At 42.3% G+C, this 23,627-nt stretch overlaps 1 protein-coding gene across 4 annotated transcripts in view; it reads right to left on the reverse strand.

Moving 5' to 3' along the window:
* PLOD2 (procollagen-lysine,2-oxoglutarate 5-dioxygenase 2) overlaps positions 1 to 21,819 on the reverse strand; it is an 88,694-nt gene extending 66,875 nt beyond the window's left edge. The window contains exon 1 of one of the 4 annotated variants that reach the window (XM_014829910.3): positions 21,537 to 21,819. In XM_014829910.3, coding sequence (XP_014685396.1) covers positions 21,537 to 21,645 — 109 coding nt within the window. In that variant the 5' untranslated portion in view covers positions 21,646 to 21,819. Of the gene's footprint in view, positions 1 to 21,464 lie in introns of all 4 variants that reach the window. The other 3 variants (XM_014829909.3, XM_044754331.2, XM_044754332.2) reach the window with 3 other exon arrangements.
* Between the last annotated feature and the right edge of the window lie 1,808 nt (positions 21,820 to 23,627).

Raw genomic sequence — 23,627 nt, forward strand, 5'->3', positions numbered from 1 at the left:
GTCCGTGTTCACCATGCCCTAGAAGCAGGGCTAAGCATTTGGTCTTCCCTAGCACAGATGACCTCTCCAACACTCCTCGCTCACTCATAATTCCAGGATTTTCTCAAAGTAGAAGAAAAATCACAGTAGTCATAAACTGGCATGTTGTTAAAAATGTATATACCTCAACGAATTTGGATTAAACTATACTATTTATGTGTAGTTTTTCAGAAATATACAATATGGCTTAAAATAAGAAGAGAAAAGATTTCTCAAATTCTCGAATCGCTCTCTTAGCATTTTTCACTGAGCATTCAAGGCAGTTAAACCTCGGACGCTTTCATCTTTCCCTAAATACTTTTTTAGTCAAAATCATTCTATAAAATACTATAATTAAGCAAAGAATACCAGACAAATCTAACCTCTTCCTGACGTTTCATGATCATGTCTAACTGTCCTTTCCAGTGATACAGTAATTCCCCAAAACACATCTAATTCTACATGGCTATTTACCCCCACAATAAATGGCTCCAGACAGAACGGTTTTCACATGCTGTTTCTGACCTTTAATTTCTTGGTCTCCAATTCCATGTCTGAGTGTCAGTATGTCCACTTCTATCATCAACACAGTATGTTTCTCCAGTTACTGCCCCTTACAATTTTTATAATCTATTAGGTACTGGGAGGTAGAAAACTCATTTGCTCATACTGTGTATTAAATCAAGTCAGTAAATGGTTTTCCTATATTTAATCATAAGTAATATAAAGAAACAGCTGGATGTTTAGATCAATTATGGCTAAAAAGAATAGTACAAAGTTAACTACAATAAAATTAAAATTGCTGTATTTCAAAAATGTTCACCAATAATAAAATGATTGCTACTACATGAAGCCTTTAGAGATTTATCTTGCAGCTTACTTAAACTGTACACATTCCCCAGATGCAGTTTATAAAATAATATCTAACATCAGGGAGGTTCTAGCTTTTACTGAAAGAAAAATCAAACTGACCTAAAACATTCTCACACTGAAGCAGCGAAAAATATCTCAGGCTTCCATGGTATTTGGTGAAAAATTGTGTTGCTTTGATAATTATTAGAATGGCAAGGAAAAAATTCAAAACTTCTCTGGGGAAAAAAATACACACACATACACGCATACACCCTACCTACAATTCTTCTGCCAAAATAAAACCAGTAGTATTGGACAAGAAGAGAACCCTTTAGACACAAATTCCATACTCTTCTTCCTTTAGTAATTTTGGACCCTGCATGTATAATATAGACAGCTAAAGTGCTTTTAAAAAATAATGATGCTCAAGACCCACCTCAGACCAATATCATTCAGAATCTCTGGGTTATTCTTATTTCCCTTTTCAGAATAGAGAGAAACTCGTGTGCACCAGGGGAGTAGCACAGAGGCTGGGGCATCTGGAAATTTCAGCCTGTGACAGAGGAAAGGAACCCCAGGTGCAGGAGTTTATATTGCTAAACTACGACTTAAACCCTGACTCCACTCTACCTTTGAGCCCTACAAATAATCTTCAATGGCTCTCATCTTCATTCCTTCAACAAACAGTTATTGACTATTCTCTGTGAACCAGGCACTGTGCTAAATATTAGAGATACAATGATAAAAAAGCAAATGCTAGAATTTAGGACAATGTAAACTCTAGGAGCTGATGGTGCCCCAACTCCTAGTTGACACATAGTAGGCACTCAATAAATATTTCTGGAAGGAAGGCATCAATAAATACTTTCGGAAGACTGAGTCACTGCCTTCATGGATCTTATAATAGAGTAGGGAGTAGGGGTGCGGATGGCAGACAGTAAGCAAATAATTGCATAAATAAGTCTAAGTAGAAATTGTGATAAATGCTAAGAAGGAGATGAGAGATTTTAATAGAGGAAATTATTTTAAATTGGAAGGTTAGGGAAGAACTCTGAGGAATTCATACTAAAACTGAGACCCGAAGGAAAGATGAGTTCAGGTGAAACAGTGTGTATAGGGGGTGAAATCAAATATAATCCAGCAATATTGATATCTCAGGGACCCCCTCTTTGTCAGCTATGCTGGATTTTTTTCATTTCTGTCTTTAGAGAGTTAGAGGATTAGTAACAATGTCTCTTACTATACTGTATCATTGACCAAATGTTCCCATCAGAAAAGAAATTACCAAGTTACAATTTAATACAACTTCTCCCTTACTTTTCAAAAAGATGAAGAAAATGTCCCTTTTCTAGAGTTACTAGGAAGTAACTCTAAATAAACCACAACTGAGGCTACTATCTACTGCTATTTAATGTACTTCATGAAACTAAACTAATTTTTTCTAAACAGATTTTTGTCATTTAAATCAATGTGTAAGTGTATTTTTTCAGTAAATAGAAAATTATATAATCCAACAAGTTTCCTTGTTTGATTCAATTAGCAAAAAAGTTTAGTGTCAAATTCACTATCCAGTTGTATCACACCCTTCTCTCCTGACGTTTCTTTCCACTATTTTTTTTCCCCTCTTTTTGCCTATTCATTTTCAGTCTCTTTTTCCAGTTTGTCTTCCTCCATCTCCTTCTGATAACTGAGTGGCACATATCAGAATCACCAGAGACCTTCTTCCAGCTACAAAGGACGGTCAGAGAAAATACTACAAAACCTACATCTCTCATATTACAAGATTAATTTTCCCATGGAACTAAATGGAAAGCAAGAGAAGAGGGGAGTATTTTCTGGGCACATAAATAGCCCAGTGCTTGCATATTTAAGCATAGTAACTATTTAAAACATATTGAAGCATAATAAATAACAAACAGCAAGAGTTAAATTCAAAGTCAAGGTTTTTAATTAACATACTGCATCAAACTAGAAGAGCAAGGCCTCATCAGCACATTCCGATCTCCCATCAAATCAAACACGGCCGACGCCCAGCGCCGGTGCAAAGCACAGCTGACTCTGACTCTGCGGCCCTGAACCCACGGTCCTGAAGCCAGATGTCCCCCTACTTGTTTCCACCCTCCTTGCTTTGGTTATACAGCAATTTCTGTAAACTGAAGTCTGTTTCAAGCTGCTCTGTAGTTTCTCAGCACTTTAACTATCGCTTTGCAGAGTGCTGTCTCCCAAACACAGCCCAGTGAATCACACCAGCTGTCTGGCCTTCTTCCCGGAGGGTAACACCCCGCCCGCCCTTGCAAAGTTCCTGCTGTGGGGGCCTGTTTTTCAGCACCAGCTCTCTACTGAATAAACACTTGGATAACAACATTATAGACACCGAAAAAGACTATTAATTTTAATAATGGTGAATACTAAAATAACTGTAAAACAGTCACCAAAGTCGCTCAAAAAGGTTCCAGTCCATGTAAACAAGCGTGAGAATAAAAGAACAGCAGGTAAGAGTGTATTCCTAATTGATGTCGACTTAGGCAAATTTAAACATTTAACATGCAAAACTTAAACTCCTCTGTTCCTCTCACATCTCCCATCCAATCTGCCTGCAAATTCCATCAGCGTTACAGAACCCAGCCTTCCCACACCACCTTCCTGTGACTCGCCCAGGGGGGACTACCATCCCTGCCCTGGAGTACTGAAGTCGCCTCCCGAAGGATTTCCCTGCATTTATCCCTGTCCACTTCACTCCGCTCCCTACACTGGCACCAAAATGACGTCTGCAACTCTGGCACTTGAGGGCTACAAGGTATAGCCGAGCAGGTGTACTCCACAAAGCCACCCAGCAAAGTGGCCAAAGGGGACAGTGGGCTTGAAATCCAGTCTTACTCCATTCAGAGGAGGTAACATTCTCATTCACACAGGTCTTGAGTCTTTTTGCTTCCAAATATTCTAATAGTCTCCTTTTTTGTTCTCAACAAAATCTACACTCCTTACCATAGTCTCCAAGTCCCTATGTAACCTGGTCCTGACTGTCACTCTGATCTCCTCTTCCACCATCAGCCCCTCCCTGCCTCTCAAGCAGGCGTGGGAAAACCTGCTGCTTCATGTCTCTGCTCAGTATGAAACGCCCTCCTTGAAAACAGTACCTAAAACAGCGCTGTCAGCCTCAGCTCTCTCGCCCCAATCCCATTTTACCTTTCTTCTTAGTGCTTATGTCCATCCCATACATCTGTTGTGGTCCTTCCTCACTCCACTAGAATGCATACTCCACTGACAGGAATATGCAACTCACAGAAGAAACGGTGACAAAATAAAAAAAGCTTTTATTTTGGCAAATAAAGAAATGAATCACTAGAAATGTAAGAAATAAAACAGGAGGATAAAGAGAATCAAACCCTAGTTTCCCCTAAAAACTGGAAGAGATTCTTTTAAGAGTAATGCTGCTGAGAATTCCATACACCAGACCATCTGATATGCTGCTGGTGAGATGACAATCCATACAACCTTCTGGAAAGCAACTCGACAATATGTAACAAACAATACAAGAGTTCTCATCCTTTGATTTCAACATTTTGTTTCTTGGACCTATCCTGTGAAAACAGAAACCAAAGTCATTTTCAAGAACATCCCTACAATATTATTTCTATTAGTACAAAATAGCAAACGAACTATAAATCCAATAATAAGGATAATAGTTATGCAAATTATGGTATAACCCCAAAACAGGATATCAAAATGTTACTTAAAAATCACGACTTGAAGGGGCCCACCTGATGGTGCAGTGGTTAAGTTCACATGCTCTGCTTCAGCAGCCCAGGGGTCCAGGTTTGGATCCCAGGTACAGACCTACGCATAGCTTATCAGGCCATGCTGTAGCAGGCGTCCCACATATAAAGTAGAGGAAGATAGGCAGGGCTGTTAGCTCAGGGCCAGTCTTCCCCACCAAAAAAGAGGAGGATTGGTGGATGTTAGCTCAGGGCTAATCTTCCTCAAAAAAAAAAAAAAATTATGACTTGAAGAGTATTTGAAGCCATGAGAAAATACTTACAACACAGAGTTTTGCAAATAAAATAGAATACAACATTGTCTCTTTATGCTTGTCAGTATGTGCATGTTTCCCAATTTTATAAGGAAAACATCTGAAAATAAGTGAACAGAAACAAAAGGAAAAAATACTATCACAATGTTTTATACTGTTTACTAATGATAGTGGGATCATGAACAAATTTAATTTCTTCTTCTATTGTCTTCATTTTCAATTATATGCATATATTTTCACTGCAACCAAAAATACAATTTTCAAGTGAAGTAATACCATCTTCATGAAGTCTGTCATACCCTGGTCCTTACTGAGTCCTACTGGTGCTTCAACATTTCTTACAAAAGCTCTGTCATTTCTTTCTAGAGCTTTTAGAATGATTTACAGATGAAAAATATTATTAGAAATGGCAAATCTGACTGCACACTGGCCACAAGTCATCAAAATAAATCCAGATTCACCAAAGATTTTTATCTTCACCAAAATGAAAGCAAACATTTTTGAGATGTATCACTTTAAACTCACACACAAAACCCAAAAAACTAAAATTCCCATGGCAGCGTATTAACCTACATAGGCATGTATGAACCTAACCCACCACTTCCAATCCAGTTTTGTTTGCTCATTTTAGCACCGAAGTGTGTGTCCTTACCACCTGGAAGTGTCACGAACAATAAGCAAAACAAATGCAGCTTAAAAATAAATAAATGCCGGGGCCAGCCCCGTGGTGTACTGGTTAAGTTCACATGTCCCACTTCAGGGCCCAGGGTTCATGGGTTTGGATCCCAAACATGGACCGAGCACCGCTCATCAGCCATGCTGTAGTGGCATCCCACATACAAAATAGAGGAAGGCTGGCACAGATGTTAGCTCAGGGCCAATCTTCCTCAAAGAAAAAAATAGTAAGTAAATAAATAAATAAATGCCATGGGGAAGAGCCTAGAGCCTAGAGAAGTAAAGTCAAGTAAAATGAAACAATATTTGCCTGTCCCAACTCCAAATAATTTTGAGGAAGACCAACCTTCTAATTCTAATACAAGATACTCCTCTGTAGATATGCTCAGCAGAAGTTTCAGCCAAAAGCTTATTGTAGTTTCTGCTATGAGCAAATAAACTACAAAAACAAAAAAAGGGTTACATGAAAACAAAACTTTCAAATAAAAATCACTAAAAATAAACCTATAATTACGAGTACAGTTATGGTGATCCACAAAGTTTTCTTTGGTACTTTTGCTTTCATGAATACTTAAGAAGTGGAGTCAAGTCAAATCTCTCCCTCCTAAATGAGCCAGAATTTTTCTGTTATCTCTTGACCTTCTCAAGTTTCAGAAGCCTTGAGTAAGCCCTAGTTGTTTCATCTCAGAAAAGTGACTTTAGCAAGCTAAGTATTTACTGAACATTAATAGAGTGTTGTATAAGATGAAAGCACTGGAAAATAAAAAAATACATCATCGAAAGTCAAACACTATAAAATTGCAATGAGATAGCTGCACTACACTGTCCGTCACAGAAGTTATGACCCATTGGCCTAAAAAAGAGGAGGATGAGAGGATAAATTCCTATTACTTAGTTGCCTCTATTTTATAGTTTTATTTCATTTTTCCCATGAATTTCTTTAGCAATTGTTCTTCTTGAAACTTGAGAAAGCATCCACAATCTTGGAACTTTATAACAGAGTTCCACGTCAGTAAGCAGAGCATGTGCTTCACGTAATGCTGAGCCCACGGGTGAGTCCCTACTGCCCCAAAGACTCGTCATAAAATTCTGAAATTATTGAATGACTTGTCAAGCTTTGAGAAGAACAATTACTGAAGAAAGTCAAGGAAAAAATAAATACAAACCCCTTGGAGCTAAACTTCTAGGTAAAAATTATGTCCCTTGTTCCAGATGCATTCCTATGAGATCTGGGAGACAGATGGTCTTCTCATTACTTTTGGCCATTTCTATTGGTAAGCATGATCCGGAAGACGTGGGTTACCCTACACCAGTGTTCCAGTCTTCCACTGTGTGTGGGGGGCAGGCAGGGGGAGGGGATAGGAGGGGAGGGGAGGGAAAGGGGACGGAGAGAAAGAAAGGGAAGGGAGGGAGAGAGGGAGACAGACACACAGACAGGCTGCAGAGGCAGCAGCTGAATTCTGCTTTCTGGAGTCTAGGCACCAGCTTCATGTCAGCAGTCAATGGAGACAGCTTCCTGATCCCTGAATTTTATTTACAGCAGCATTTTGGTAACTCCGTAGTTCTGTGGGAAGCCTCCTGATTCCCTGCTCTGGGACTAGGGTAGTGACCTCCTGGTTTGGTCAGCTCTCTCTGCTGTTCTAGGAGTCAGTGCTGGGGGCTCAGCCTAAGGCTGGCTCTCCCAGCCTTTCCAATAATTGTGTCAGCCCATAACAACCTTTGTTAAATCCTCTTCTGTGCCAGATATCTGAAATGGCTTCTCCCTCCTGAATGGAGCCCTAACAGACACAGGTGCCCAGTCCTCCCATCTGTCGTGAGTGCGGTGAGCCCTGGGTTACCTGACTACCCTTCTGCAAGGCCTACAGGCAAAGAAAGTCCCAGAGGCTTGGAGTGCCGAGCACAGCAACTCACAGATTTGGTACCCACAATAAGAGACGCTGTCTCTGTCCTCTTGTGGGTTAAAAGCCAGCTGAGAATAGGAAGTTAATTCACATGAAAAGACTGAGGATAACATACTAAATATCTAATTAAGTAGCAGATTAAACACTAGCGAATAATATCGCAGGAGGCCAGCAAGGAAGGGAGAACAGAGCGCGAGCAGACGCCTTGGATATGTCACTCAGCACCTCGAGATTCAGTTTCTCGGATGGGAGAAGCAGGGACTGTGGTGAGGGAAAGTGTTCAAACAGATCATCTTTAAGAAAGGTTCCAGTGCTAATAAAATGATTTGGGGACAATATTGTGACAAAGTATCATCAAAAACAGCTTCATGAATGGGCAAAATGGAGGCCTTAAAAATGATAAGCAGGATTTTGACAGTGGGAGGGAACTGGAAAAACAGATAGGACGAAAAAGGTAAAAGCCTGGTATCTTGGCTGAACAGTGAGGAGCCCAGTATGAACAGAGAGCGAAAGTTGGGAAATAATGGTAAATACGTTTGGAAACAGAGAAGGAACTGGAGGTTTCTGAACAGGGCAGTAAAATTAGAAATGCGCCATCAGACTAGAGCAGAGTTTCTCAAATGTAGCTCTGCTGACATCTGGGGCTAAATAATCCTTTCTTGTGTGTGTCAGTGGGGGGCGTGGTTGCTGGGCATTGTAGGATGTTTTAGCAGCATCCTTGGCCTCTAAAACAGGATGCCAGTAGCATCTACGACTCATGACAATCAAAAAAATGTCTCCAGGCATTACCAAATATCCCCTGGGGGACAAAATTACCCCTGGTTAAGAGCCACTGGACTCAAGAAAGATTAGTATGGAAAGATGAGGCCAGAGTAGTAATTTAAGAAGCGATATAACTATTTCATTCTGTGATGCGTGCCCAGACCAGGAGGTGCAAACACACATTAGTGAAGAGGTCCTGCGGGAGCTACAGCGCACAGGAGCGCACAAGCCCCACCTACAAGGAGAGCATCCTCGGTGCCAGCCAGCTGTGGCTGCCACGCGGCAAGGCAAATCCAGGGTTGCTAGGTTTTCCTTCTTCTCTCCTAAGAGAGAGAAATGCCAGACTTTTAGCGATCTGTAGCCTAGATTAAGGTGCTGATACCCTGGAGGGGTGTCTAAGAGGAGAAATTAATGGATCGTGATCAAACAAACCAGATATAAAAAAGACAGTTTTGAGAAAAGAGGGCAAGAGTGAACTTGAATAAGTCCTGGATGCCAGGAAGGAACTACTACTGAGTGTGATGACAGTATTAAGATTATGTTAGAAAAAGGTCTTATCCGTTTGATATATTTAATGATATATAGATATATATACATAATATATATACGCTTTCCATTATAGATGAAACAAAACACACAGAGAGAAAATAATGGCTGACTCAACATATCTGAATATCAAGAATAAATCAGAGGAATGAGGAAAAGTGACTTCAAAGTTTTGAATTTTAGTAAGTGATCAAAAAACATCACCACAGAGACTGCACTACTAAATTTACTATTTATTTCCTTTGAGTTCCCTTAGAAAAACCTGTCTTTGTATCTTCACTTGGTAAAACTTATTTTCAAGAATTCATTGACAGCCTACACTTTTCTCCCCACTATCAATCAGAACACAAGAATTAATTCCATACATTCAAGATTCCACTTTAGAATAATGCTAATTAGAATTAAACTGTTTAAAATAATAACATTCGTTAGTAACACTTATTGAGCAATTTCTATTTGCAGACTCTATGCTAAAAAGGCTTTTACTGGCATTATCAACTTTAATCCTCAAATCAGCCCTAGGAGGCAATTATCATTATAAAGAAACTATGATTCAGAGAGGTTAAGTAACTTATCCCAACAATAATCAGCAAATAAGTGGTAGAGAGAGGAACTAAATTCAGGCTGTGTGATTCGAAAACTCCATCCCCTTAAGCATTACCCTACACTGTCTCCCATAGGGCATCTTTCATAGTTAGCATGCAAGCAGTTTATGAGAATCTGGCCTAATCATGCATCCCAGTAAGCCGGGCAAGCTCACACACACCTTTAATTCTCAGTTAGAGGTGTCTAGCCCACTTCCTGTATGGTGAACCCTCTCTGACTATACCTAGGAAGCAGACATCCTCTTCTGTACTGCCTCGGCAGTTGCCCTAATGTTTGAGGAGTAATACAGCATCTTCCTCAGATTCTTAGTAATATATTCAGGATGAAAGTGGGACCAATACAGCTTTCCAGACAATTCGAAGCACAACAGACTTGTATCTCAATTTATCAGAACTACCAAGAGATGTGAAGTGCCCTCTTCCACCATGGAATGCATCCATGGTTGGCATCAAAGAGGCACAGTGTCTGTGTTTTTGAACCTCTGCTGATCACCAAGGCAACCAGCTAATTCCCTGCAACCAAATGAAGAGCAAATCCAGTACTGCACACTGGCTCGGTGTGCACGTCCCACCAGGGTCCAAGCGCACGAGACTGCAGGCTAGGAGTCATGGCACAGCAAGAATGGCTGGGACATGGAATTTATTACGGTTAATATAAAATGCTACACCACCGATTAGCAAATCCAGATAAATAAATCCCTAATATGAAAATATTCAAATCATATTTCTGCCTAGGACATGTCCAATTTTGCATAAGCAAAATTCCCCTTTGCTAACATTTGGGGCAGTGACTTCTTGCTCAGGTTTACCTGAATTAATTGTTTGAACCCATTCAAATCACATATTTTACAGTTTTCTAACATGTTTGCAAGCACTGTGACCTCCTCTTCTCCACTTAACCTCTACCTCCCATCACCTCTTCTGAATAGGACTCATTTTCAAAAGGATTTTCTAAAATTCAAATGTGCTATAAACTAATTAAAGTGTGGACTATGCTGACACTTATTAAGAAAAACTCATACCTTGCACCTACAAAGAATTTAAATCCAGTCATAGAAAAGGGGATATAGGGGCCAGCCCCATGGCCTAGTGATTAACGTTGGCACACTCCACTTCGGCGGCCCAGGTTCAGTTCCTGGGCATGGATCTACACAGCTCATCTGTGGCCATGCTGTGGCAGCAAACCACATTCAAAACAGAGGAAGACTGGCACAGATGACAGCTCAGGGCAAATCTTCCTCAAGCAAAAAAGAGGAATATTGGCAAAGGATGTTAGCTCAGGGCAAATCTTCCTCAGACAAAAAAAAAAAGAAAAGGAGATATAACTATCAGTTGCAGTCATTTCTTAAGTTTTAAAGTAAGCTTCTTAGTTTATCTTTTACTTCAACCCGAAAAATCTTCCCTATCCCCTCAGCCATAAACCATAACCAACCGACGTGCTGCTGGTCCCGGGGTAACTGAGCCGTTCAACGACTTGCTATGGAGAAGAGGGAATTCGGCTGTTTGGGATTATATACCCTATGAAAAAACTCTATGCTTACCATTGAGGGACATAAACGTATCAACTTCTTTATATGAAGTAGTTTCTCATTTTAATAAAAGATTTTTCTTCAACCTTACCTAACTGCAGGAGAAACATCTGCTAATGTTTACTTGCTTACTCAATAAATCACAGATAATATCCAAAAACAACATCCAGACTAAATGGTTCTGTGATATTTGGTAATCTTACACTTGAAAAAGTAACAACTGTATGTGTTCACAATTAAGGCACCCTCTTCCCCGTCCAACTGTTTTATTTGAACTGCTTCCTTTAATGAACACAAAATCCTGCTACAAACAGTGGGACAAATCACCAGAAGAAGAGAAAAAGCATTCGGTGCCACCATCTCCTCCAAGGATTGAGTCGACGACTATACCAATCACTAGATGTGTTCTGTTCTAGAGGTGCAAAGACATGGAGAATAAACACTGCTGCGACAGTGATCGAACAGTACATCAAAGCAAGTCCAGGTCAAAAGGCATCCTGACTTTCTACTCCATTCTTAAGGCTTAACAGTAACCTCTGTGGCTGGCAAACACATACGTGTACACACACACACACACGGACCCAAATACTTTCCTCCCATAAGCTTTCTTTTTACTTACCATGTTTCTAGTTTACTAAATGCAATCACACGTGAAAGATACTTAATGAATCTAAAAAGTAGATCTAGGTGCTTTGACAACTGTTTCAGGAACAATTGAGAGGAGAGCCTCCAATTTTTAAACAGCACATTTCATTTAAAAAATTCTTTAACTTCTAAAGAGCCACCAGCATCATTTTCATTAACCAATAAGACTTAAACAGTCAGGACTGAAACACAGGAATATAAAGGTATCTTTAAAAACAGCTTATAATATTTAAATTTACCAAAGAGTATGTGATTCTTCTCAGAAGATGGAAAATAGCTCCAGATAAACAGCAGACTGTTTTCTCCTCTCTTATAAAACACTTGCAATACTTTTAAATGTAAATTTAATTCCAGTTATTCTTGGCTTTACTTTCTTACCTCTACATCAAAATTTAATTAGGAAAAAAGCAATATCAAGGCCTAAGTCCAGCTCCTGATGGAATAACTAAAATATTAAAATACAAAACATTTATATCTCCGCTTCCTTTGGCCTAACAGATACATTTAATAGTAAGTTTCTTTGAAGCCCCTTTTCTGACTCCCACAGCACTTTTATCTCAACCACACATCCTAACACTTAGAATTCAGGAAACATCAAGTAACAGAGCTAGAAAGATCATAAATTACAAAGGCAGTCCGGGAGGCAAGGCTGGTGAGCGGAGCGTTGGAACTCAGATCGAGGTTTGCAGATGCCCGATGTCCACGCTCCTCCCCGGGGCCAGGCTGCCTCCCCATAAGTGCCTCTTTGATTTGTTCATGTTACATATGCATCATTTTTCCTGAAAGGATCTTAGAATTTCAATGTGGAACAGGAACTGAGCCTGGTGTATTTTTTGTTTGTTGTGTTTCATTTTTCTATTTTTCCTCCACAGTTTTTCCTCTGTTTTCCCCCTGAGTTACATAAGGCAACTCAGAACACAGACTAGCCTTCAACAAATAGCAGCCGAATTAAATTTTGAACTAGTAATTTGTCACACTGCAGAGTATTACTATACAATAGGAATTATTCTTAGCCTACATTTGTGTCTAAGAAGTTACAATACTGTTGGTAACATCTAGAAAAACTGTGCTCTGGGAGAATTTTGAAAGTTTAGTTAATTAAATAAATGTATATTTATTAAAGTTTGTAGAGTCAGACAAGCAAATGTAAATTACTACTCAAAGAATTAAAGCAGTACCAAAAGAGTTATAGGCAAAAATGCATGGAAACTTTCACCCACGGGAGAAAAGAGATTGTCTCATGGCTCGGCTTATCCTGCTATGTCCCTAAGAAACTATGAAAATATCTAGTCCACCTATGTCTAGGGAAAACACTATCGTATTTCTCCTCTGCTACTCACACACAATACTTCTGGCACCAGATGTGTGGGTTTTCCCCACACCGACCAATTCTCCCACACCTGCTGGGTGTCCTGCAATTCGATTCAACTCAACCAGAATCAGCACGGACCCCGCAGCTTAAGGCTGGGTCCTACATGACTGCCCTGCTGCAGACGTCAGGTTACCCACAACTTCTGTCTTACTGGCTACAAATCAGAGGTTCCCAAGACCCTTCCTGAGCTTTGATAATTCGCTTGAGCAGCTCACAGAATCCAGGGAAAAGTTCACTTACTATTGCTGATTTACTACAAAGGATATTTTAAAGGATACACATGAACTCCAGATGAAAAGATATACAGAGCGAAGTCTGGAAGGATCCTGAGCACAGGAGCTTCTGTCTCCATGGAATTGGGGGCACTAATCCCCTGGCATGGAGATGTGTTCACCAACACAGAAGCTCCCCAAACCCCAAACTTCAGGGATTTCTGCATCACGAAGGCAAGATCGATTATTAAAATATCTTCTAACCCTCTCCCTTTCCAGAAGATGGGGGCGGGGCTGAAAGCTCCAAGCTTCTAATCATGGCTTGGCTGTTGTAGTGACCGGCCCCATCCAGGAGCCCAGCAAGAGCCATCTCAGAACAAAAGACGCTCCTAGGAAATTCCAAGGGTTTTAGGAGCTCTGTGTCAGGAATGGGGCAAAGACCAAACATTAGCAGAAACCGGGAGCAGAGACCAAAATATGTATGTTTTTAATTTTTTCACAACCTGTTAACATGTATCTACCCATGGATTTCATAGACTACAACCCTGGAGAAGAAAGAGCCGTCTGTGTAAAAGAAAATGGTAAGAAGTGAGGAACGAGATCAAAGAGTGAGGAAGAAAAGCTGAGCAAGGACACAGAACCTATGAACCCCTGAGGATGTGCCAGGTGTGGGGGTCTCTAACTAGAGTCAGAGTAGAATAAGAACTCTGAGTCTCTACTTTGTAACTCTGTTCACTTCTTTGCTTTGGTGATTTTCCAGTTTGGGTTTGGTTTTGTTTTGCCCTTGGTTACCTAGTAAAGTCACTGTTTAAAAAATTCCAACCCTGTTTAAACTAAACTAAGAAGAAAAGGAGAATTGTCCTTCTCTAGACGTGGCCGACAGGAATTTCAGAGGCTCTGGACGAGCAAGCCTCTCTGGTCACAGTTGTGGTGCCAGCTGGAGGCCAGGAAAGACCCAGCAGGGCTGTAGCAGAAGAGGGGGCACCTTGCAGACAAGGGGCCTCAGAGCTGCCTCAGGCATGCCTGGAAAATCCCATCAAAGGCCAGTTTGCCCTCTGCATAACAGCGCTGTATGACTGCCCCAGGTGACTGAATTAGGGAGGTCATTTTAGTCTGCCTGCAAACCCTTAGCCAGTTTCTTTTTTTTTAAGAAATAATGTAAATTTTATATTTTTTGAATTATTTTTTGAGATGCTGAAATCACTACTGGTGTTTAGTATGCTGCTAGAACCAGGAAGAAAAGCTTTGAGAATGAATGCATTTTAAAAATCTAGAAGTAACTAGCTCCCTTCTTAGCCTTGTGTGTAGCACCTATAAGTAATTAGCGTCCTAAGGCCCCATAAAAGCTGCAGCTGCAAACCAGCTAAACAACAAACTACTCAATGACAGAGCCCTGCTAATAGGACATTGGCTGTGATGGGGCTCTGTAGTCACCGGAATTAAGATGTATAGCCTCTGAGGCTTTTCAGGAACAAAGCCCCCAAATCAGGAACCCAAGATGCCAGGATTCCACGTACTCTTCCACTTGCCGCTGCACTGCAGAGGGTGAGGCTGTGTGGCATGACGCATACTCAACATCTCCTTAGTGCCCTTGAGCATCCGGGGCTGACTTAGGGGAGAGGGGTGGCAGGTGAGAGTGATAAACACTGCGTGTGCTTGAAAGTTCCTGGGTGCCCTAGGAATCTTGACTGTATGGCGTCCACAGCACAGAGGAGCAGAACCACAGCATTTAAATCATAGGAAAACCATCTCCCTCTTTCTCTTTGGAAGAAAATTTAAAGCAGATTAAAAGGAATTAGAAACTAAATAGCATTCCTTTAAAAATTTGAGAATATAACTCTAAAGAAAATGAGCAGATGATCAGTTAATGTAATAAACACTAGGATGTCTTATGCGTCCCAAATAACGAAAGCAATATAACAATCAATATAACAAATGAGATTTCCTTTTAACCCTGGCTCATCTTAGAAACTCAACCACGTTTGTTAGAAACACTTTCCTGACCATTTAGCCCCTCATTTTAGCTGTATGTCCTCCAAAAGTGTTACGTGCATTAAAAGCTTTATAGTGTATATTTATTATGATAAGCATGTTCTTTGAATTGTATTGAAATTTAAATGTAGGTGATTTCTTTTTCATTTCTAGTGAAGATTTTGATTATAAATAACAGTAGTTCTAGGAAATACGAGCCCTCAGCCCAAAGGGAGAGGATGCTCAGACATAGTAGATCCCGTCACTGTGTCTTGATACTGACTGAGGAGTGTCCCCAACACTCAGAAACTTGCCTGGAAACGGAAACTTCCTGTGGGAAGAGTAAAAGTTAAAAAGAACCATAAGAGAAAAGATTTCAGTGTGGATTGTTCTTGAAACAAAAGCAAAGACTCCCTACTCGCTATTTGCTTAAAGTTTTCTCCATAATTGGAAAAAATTTAATTTCTAAGCTTATACGGACTAAATTTTAAGCCAAATTTCTCGTAGCAGAGTAAAAATAGTAAATAAAGCATATTTCCACACTAAGAAATTAAGCATTGTCTGACCTAATCACATCTCCTTTAAGAAATTAATTTAAGAAGGGGAGATATAGCCACATTTCAATAGGAATAAAAAATGATTTTCCAAAACTGCTACAGTATGCTAATACAATTAAGCTCTGAAAAATACTTATGAATCAATTTAGTAACTAAGTATGTAAATGCACTAAACTGAATCAGTTTGTTTTTTAACAAAGAGATTTATATTCAAAAACTAAATTAAAATTATTAACAGAAGTTGAGTTCCCTCTTTTAACACACAAAAGAAAATATGTAATGGAAATCCTTTCTCTGGGTATAAAAATAACATACCTCCACTCTTTGAATTTTGTTTTAAAGTAAAGTTATCCTGAGTGGGAAACATTAAAACCTATTGAAGTTACTGTATTTTAAAGTATAAGCAGTATCTTTTGAAGGGGCATTCTTGTGACACAGTTAACCGGGTGCTAACAGTTCTGTACTGCCACACCAACTTCAGAAGCAGCAGCACCAAACACAGCTTGCCACACTGAGGCCTTACCCTAGTAAGTAACATAAGGACAACAAATCATAACATACTGTTAATAATTCTACTACTCTGGATAACTATTTCTCGGCTAAGTAAAATCTCAATAGCTCTGAAAATTAGTTCTGTTGTTTACGTTTAGCTTAGCGAAGCAAGCACACCACAGTAAATGCAAACCAGTAAAACGTAAATGAAAAAGATCTGTCACTTTAAAAGCCACCAATTTCTCGGCTTAGCCTAATTTATAGCAATGGTTGAAAAATAAAATACTCATTGATAAATGTGCTAATTATTTCCTCCCAGGAATTAAGCCACAAATTCATAACCAAGTTTCCAGACCAAATTTCTAAAACACACACAAGCTCTGAAGAAGAAAAATGCATTTCCTTTCCAACCAGCCATCAGGGCGTCTTATTCATTTTTGATCAGGAGTACACTATTTACACCACAGCACATGCTAGTTAGCATCGAGCACACCGTTTAAAAAGATATAACGGGGAAGCTCTATGCTAGAATTGAGAACACCATAGGAATCACCGGCAAAGTCTAAAATGAAAAACAGACCTCTCAAATGCCCAGAGCCAGCAGCTACTGTCCAGAATCCAGCTCTTTCCAAGACAGCACAGATCTGCAGGAGACACAGCTCAAGTGGGAATGTCATCCCCTAAGGCGAGAGTCGGCAAAGTTCTTCTGCACAGGGCCAGAGAGTAAGTATTTCAGACTTTGCAGGCCATAGAGTCTCTGTGGCAACTACTCCACTCTGACTCGTGGCACCAAGGCAGCCACGGACAACATGTAAATGAACGGATGTGACTGTGAGCCCACAGACTTTACGGACCCTGAATACTGCATTTCATAGGACTTTCACTTGTCGTGATATATTATTTGTATTTTGATATTTTTCAATCACCTAAAAATGTAAAAACCATCATTAGCTCACTAGCCAAACAAAAATAGGTAGCTGTTTTTGGTCCATTGGATTTGGCATGTGGGTCATAGTCTGTCACCTCAGGCAAGGGCCCAGTTTTCCTTTAGCTTGTGGCTATCCCTTTGCCCTCTATTTACATAAACCTACAAACTAGGTGCCGTCTATTTTAGCAAAGCATTCCATTTGCTTCTTCAGGGCTCTGATGCCCAGTCTCTATTTCTTCTTCATAGGTCCCAAAAGTCCAACAAAACAACGAAGAGATCAAGAGACACGGAGGACAGCCTGAAGAAAGGGCACAAGCCCCTCTTTTGTTGCTTTCCAGCTATGTGATCTTCTGCAAGTTACAGAACCATTCCACATCTCCATTTCACCATCTATTAAAAGGAAAGGATTGTGGTACCCGACCACCTGAAAGTAATTGTGAAGGGGCAGCTTTATACTGGGTATGGCAGGTAGGGCAGAATATATTACCTGTGGAGCAGAGTCGCCACCACAACTCAGAAACAAGACCTTGCCTGATGCTTCATCACTAAGTTGCTAGATTGTGGCAGCACACAGGTCCCAGGTAGAGAAGGGAAGCTCAGTGAAATGCGTGAACATCCTGTGAAAAAGAGCAGCTAGTAATCTCACTGACTGCGTGCCGCTGTTCATAATTCTCCAAGTGAGCCAGAAACTCAACCGACATAAACTTCTTTGTGTTAAAAGAACAGGGAGGGTACTGTGAAGAACCCCAAAATGAATTAAGACTCAATCCTTGACTTCAAAGAATTCACAGTTTATTAAATATCAACATTTATCACACAAAGCAGGTTACGTCTCATATAAACCAGCTACATTAAGAAGTCAGACAGGGAGCCAAAGAAACATAGCAAAAGTAAGAGTTTCCCAGGAGCCAGATTTAAACAACGAACAGAATTTCAGGAGAACAGGCAGAAATAGAAATCTGAGCGTGTACAGTACATGTATACATCTAGGATTGTAGGACATGCGGATTCACAATTCCACTAGACATTACTAAACTGTTCTCCAACGATGTCACGCCTCCATCAACAGTTTGAGTGCTTCCCATCCTCATAACAGCTGGTATGATCACAGTTTATATTTAAAATGCTTTAGTCAGTGTGATGGATAGAAAAGGCTATCTCAATTTAATTTTCATTTCCTGCCCTCACATTCTGTAGAGTTGTTTGTATGGCTGTTTTTATATCCTGAAATAAAAGGCACAGTCTATTTAAGGATGACAAGTCGTTCTGAGCGGCTGGAGTCCAGGACACAAAGTACACAGAAGACAAGCCTCTCTCTCTTCCTTCCAGAGCTTTCTCTAGGACCTTGGTCTTTCCCTCTCCACCCCGCAAATTACCGGTTTACATCAGCAGATACGGACAAACCTTTCCTTTCCTCCTCGAATGTGCCAGCGTAAATTAAAGAGTTTATAAATGAACATGGTTGAAAAATACTGGTCTTGACAGAAACACCTGAAACCATTTCCTCCATTTTTGCCCCAAACTTGGTTTCTTTCCAATTTAGATCATAGAATAGTCAAGGTACCCTAGAAAACCAAAAAGATTTTGATGCAGGTCTGGAGGCCTGGTTGTAAATGTTTGGCAGGAATACATCCATTCTGCTCCTTCTCTCGTCTAGAAGGCAGAAAAGTGCAGGAAAGGTAGAGCAGAGTATGAAGTGGATTTACTGACACTTATCAGGAGAGTTTTGGGCTCAAAAGCTCCCATGGGGATAAAATTTTAAGATAAAATTCCCATAAATGATTCTAGGAGAAAATGATTGTTTTTAATCAAAATCTTGCTTAGATTCTTTCCATGCTAATAACAAAGGAACAACCAAAAAAAGAATGAACACAGCAGAACACTCAGTAAATATAAAAGCAAGGTTCTCAACTCTGGTCAACACACAGCATCAAAGCTAGGAAAAACTATACTCCAAAAATTGATTAGTGTGATTCAAATGGCACATTCTCTACTACAGCGGAAAAATGGAAAATCACTATAAATATTTGCTTTCAAAAAGAGTCCCTATTATCATTCCAGTAACAGTATAATGCCACATTGCCTCAACTACACACAGATTTGTCCAATCCAGTGGTTTTCAATCCTGGGCAACTGTGCCCCTCAGGAGACATTTGGCCATTTTTCAATATGAGACATTTTTCATTCCTGCACCTAGAGGAGGTTCTCCTAGCAGCTAGTGGGGAGAGGCCAAGGATGCTGGTAAACATCCTACAGTGCACAGGACAGCCCCACAACAAAAAATTATCTAGCTCAAAATGTCAATAGGGCCAAGAAACCCTGGTCTAATCTATTTCTTCATGGCAACCTGGGACATGGTGACAAATATCAGGGGTTAGAGATGATAAGCATTCTTCCTAAAGACTTCCTATTAAACCAGACAACTTAGAATTCTAAAGTTTGCTTGATATTTACATAGATAAATAAAAACTTTTCAATTTAGTAATTTTCAGTTGTAATATTTTAGGGACAAAATGGAACAGAGTCCATGATTCTAGCCATGTTATCAAGCAGTGCACCGTGTATATTTATTAGTTTACCACATCTACCTATGCAAAAGTTCATAACCAACTAGCTACTGCTAGCTCCACCTATTACTAACTAATATTTTCCTGCATTTAGGCGATAACTAAAATCCCCATACCCACCCCCCAAAAGCAACCAGTCCTCAGGTTTCAGCAATGGGTTTTAAGTGGTCATTTACTGATGAAAACGTTTGTATCTGAAGTTCCCTTTCTCTGACGTTACAATACATTAAAATTTTACTATCTTCATAAAATTTAAAAGCAAGAGTAGGAAAGGAAGATGATTTTGACTATAAACTTAAAGTCAGCTACAAAGAGACGCCTTCTATGAAAAGTAAAGGGTGTTGGTAACAAAGTGAAATAAAATATATAAAGGCTGAAGAGGTCCCTCTAAAGTAGCAAAGCCCTTGGAGGTTATTTAATTTCCCAGTAAGTCTTCTTGGATGCTTCAACAAAGAAAGTCATTTTTCTGGGGAAATTTTTTTTAAAAATCTCCATTTCCAAGTTTGCCAAAGGCAATTTACTTGTCTAATTTCTAGTGTTACACTAGTGTTTTTAGTGTTACGCTAAAAGAAAATTCTAAAGTTATGAAAATTTAAAGGAACCACACAGGGTTCAGAAACCCATTTTAAAGCCATCATATATCTGAGAGAAAGAAAAGCATCATGTAACTGACAGAAATCCACCTGAACGCTCAAGTTTCTCAAGCTAACAAAGCAAGTACTGTTTGGCAGGAATGTAGAAAGATGGGCATCTTAGTCCACTGCAGTTTTCTGAAACACTTAAAGATGAGGACAAAACTATTGCTACATGGATTAGCTAAGCTCTACACCAAATGTCAACTAGTGAATGGAAACATGAAATAGAAATTTCCATCCTTGTGCTTAAGGAAAGTTCAAGCAGAAAAAGAAAAAGTGCCTAAATGCTCCTAATTAGGAAAAAAAAAGTATAGCAAGAGGACATTTAAATCTAAGATCTAATTTCAGAGAGTTGAGCAGAGTTAGCGCACAAAAGCGGAAAACTCCAAGGATGTCTCATGTGCAGCAAACGGCAGCAAAGTATGTTTAAAGAAACATGTGGTGAGGCTCTCTTTAATCTGGCTGAATGTAAAAAGTTTTGTTTTACATGAACTTGACTAGACTATTTGCTGTAGTTCCTTCTGAAAACAAGACACGGCACCAGGCTTAGGAAGAGGCTGGCTCGGGGGAGAAGCTGCGCGTCCACGGCTTCCCCTCCAAAGCCCGAAGCAGCAAGGCTGCCGCCTGGAGGGACCCGGGAGCCTTACGGAAAACAACCAAGGTTCTGAGCGTTGTTTTTGGCAAGGCATAGGTGTTACCGGCTGCTTCCTGGGGCGCTGGAAGGAATGTGTCACCATCAATCAGAAAGTACACTGAGCCCCGTGTTTAGGTCACAAGGGAAGGACTGCCTCGTCCAACACGGATAAGTCATGCCAACTCCAGGAAAGAAGGAGAAAAAGTTGCGGGGAAAATGTGGGTGCCCGGGAACCTGCAAGGCCAAAAGGAAACCCCCACTTGTGCAGAAGCGAATCTGGTGCGCTCTCAGGTCCCCGAGAACTCCCGGAGCCGGCAGGGCGGCGCTCCCACGCTCCCCGGGGGACACAGCGCCCGAGCGCGGTTCCGGGGACGACCTGGGCGCTGCAGGGCGGAGGGACAGTCCGCCCACGCCCCTCGGGGGCCCCGGGGAGCGTCAAGCCCCCCGCCACCTCGGCGGCCGGAGGAGGACGGGCTCCCACCTCCTCACCTCTGCGGCCCGGGGGCGGGGGGGACCGGCCCGCCCCGACTCACCTGGCGAGTCCCGCGCGCCGGGCGGCGGATGAATGAACCGCCCACCCGGCCGAGCCTCGCGGGACGGCTCACCTGTGGGGATGCCGGGGGCCTTCTCCGAGTCTGCCCCCAGGCAGGGACGCCGGGGCAGGAGGACGAGCGCCAGCAGCAGCAGCCGCGGCCTCGCCGCGCACCACCCCATCTTCGGCCCCCGAGGGCCCGCGCGGACTCCGCTCCCCACCGCCCCGCACGGCCCACTTCTCGCGAGAGCGCGGGGGCCCGGGCCGCCCCGGCCGGCGACTGCGGGGGGCGGGCGACCAAGTGCGTGCTGCGGGCCCGCGGCGGAGTCGGCCGTCGCGGAGGCTCAGCGGGGCTGGCACCCCCGGCGCCGCGGGCGGTTTATAGGCTCCCCGAGGGGGAGGCGACGGGGCGGGCCGCACCCCGGCTATTGGCCGCCGGCTGACCCGCTGCGCGCGCCCCTGCGGTCGCCGGCGCTCGGGCCCACGTCTGGGGCTGTGCGCTCGGCTCGGACCTATTTAAAGCGTGTCTGGGCTACGTGTGGCGGCTCACGCAGGGCTGCGGCGGCCGCGGGCGGCGCGCGCCTCGCCGGGGAGTGGGCCTGGGAGCGGGGAGGGGCGCCCCCTCGGTCCCCCCCGCGCCCCCGCCCCGAGCTGCGCGGGCCCCGCAGGGGGCGCGGTCGCCCTTCTCGGGCTGGGGTCTGCGCCGCGGTCCGGGGGACTGCGCATCGGCGGCAGCCTTGGCTGAGTGGGACCTCGCCATCCTCCAAGCCGTGGAAAGGGACGCCACCTCCACCCGCCCCCCCCCCCGCCCCCCCACAGTGAACTCGGGGCTGGGTTTCTCCTGCAGACGGAAGGCCCTGTTTTTACTCTACTCCGTAAGCCGATAGTTTTGATCGGCCCGTGGACATGTCTTCCTCCTCCGCCTGCGCCGGGACAGGCGCAGACTCCGTCCAGCAGCGGCTTGTAAGTGCAGCGGCGGCCGCCTGCTGCGCGTGTAAGCTGGGGCCGTGCCTGACAAGGCCTGCCTGCCGCCACATGGAAAAGTACTCGCCCAGTGTCGTCGGAGCGCTCCGCGCCCGGGCGCGTCTTCTCCTGCTCCAGTTCTGAGTCATGTCTAAGCCAATTCCTTTTTGCTGTATGACTGCTTGAGGAGAAGATACTCTTTAGCTAGCCCAGTGTTTAATCTGGTGGGATGAGCGGGGGCCAAAGCACAAATTAAGACAAAAGCTGACAATTTTGTCCCATATGTTTTGTGACATGAGCTGTCTCGTGGGAGAAAGAGAATCAGACTGGCAGTATGGTCGGTAGTATTCTGGGATTTTCTACCTCTGTCTTCCTAAAATAGAAAAAACAAAAACCCAGATTTGAGCCAATACCCTTTCCAAGTCTGAGCCTTTGAAATTAAAATAAAATTGTTGAAAAATATATGTTCCATGATGATCTCCTTTTATCTAAAAGTACCACGATATCTAGAGAAGATGAGTACTAAATGGTCACATTAAACACAGGTAGGAAAACCTGCAAAGAAATGTTGCTTGGGGTGTGGCATTTTAGGGAAAGAACCATTTCCTGTGCCCAGAACTAAGCCAGTTATTACTGTGTTTTGAAGGTTTGGTCTCAGTTTTTTTAGAGGAAAGTTGGACAGAGTTCAGAGAAGAGTAACAAATAATTAAAGAAATGGAAAGTATGACCTGAGAGAAGAATGAAATAAGGCTTATTTAGCTTGAAGAAGAAAAAGCTAGGAGACGGATTCCTCAATAACATCTCTCAGTGTGTGGCCAGCGCCGCTCCATAAAACCAGGCAGAAAGCAAACAGCAACAGTCATCGGAGACGGAGGACTCTGCGAGGAATGGCTGGTCTTCGGGCCAAATCTCAGTCTCCAGAATGCCAAACCTGTCTACTTGCCTGAACTCTGCCCAACTCCTCGAACTTGACTTCTTGCATCCCTAGTTCTCTACTATCTTCAAGAACTTGCATGGTTAGAACCTGGCTTTCTGCCCGCCACACCCCGTCTGGCTCCATGCACGCTTACAGCCTCTCTACATCACAAGTGTGTGTGTGTTTCAATTGCAAAGTCCATCAACAATTGCAGGTTACCATGACATTCCTCCTTCTCTGTTAAGGCTCACAGGGTCAGGACTGTAAGGCTTGTATAAAGCAAGT

Source organism: Equus asinus, chromosome 21 (genome assembly GCF_041296235.1).
Source record: "Equus asinus isolate D_3611 breed Donkey chromosome 21, EquAss-T2T_v2, whole genome shotgun sequence".
NCBI classification, from domain to species: Eukaryota; Metazoa; Chordata; class Mammalia; order Perissodactyla; family Equidae; genus Equus; species Equus asinus.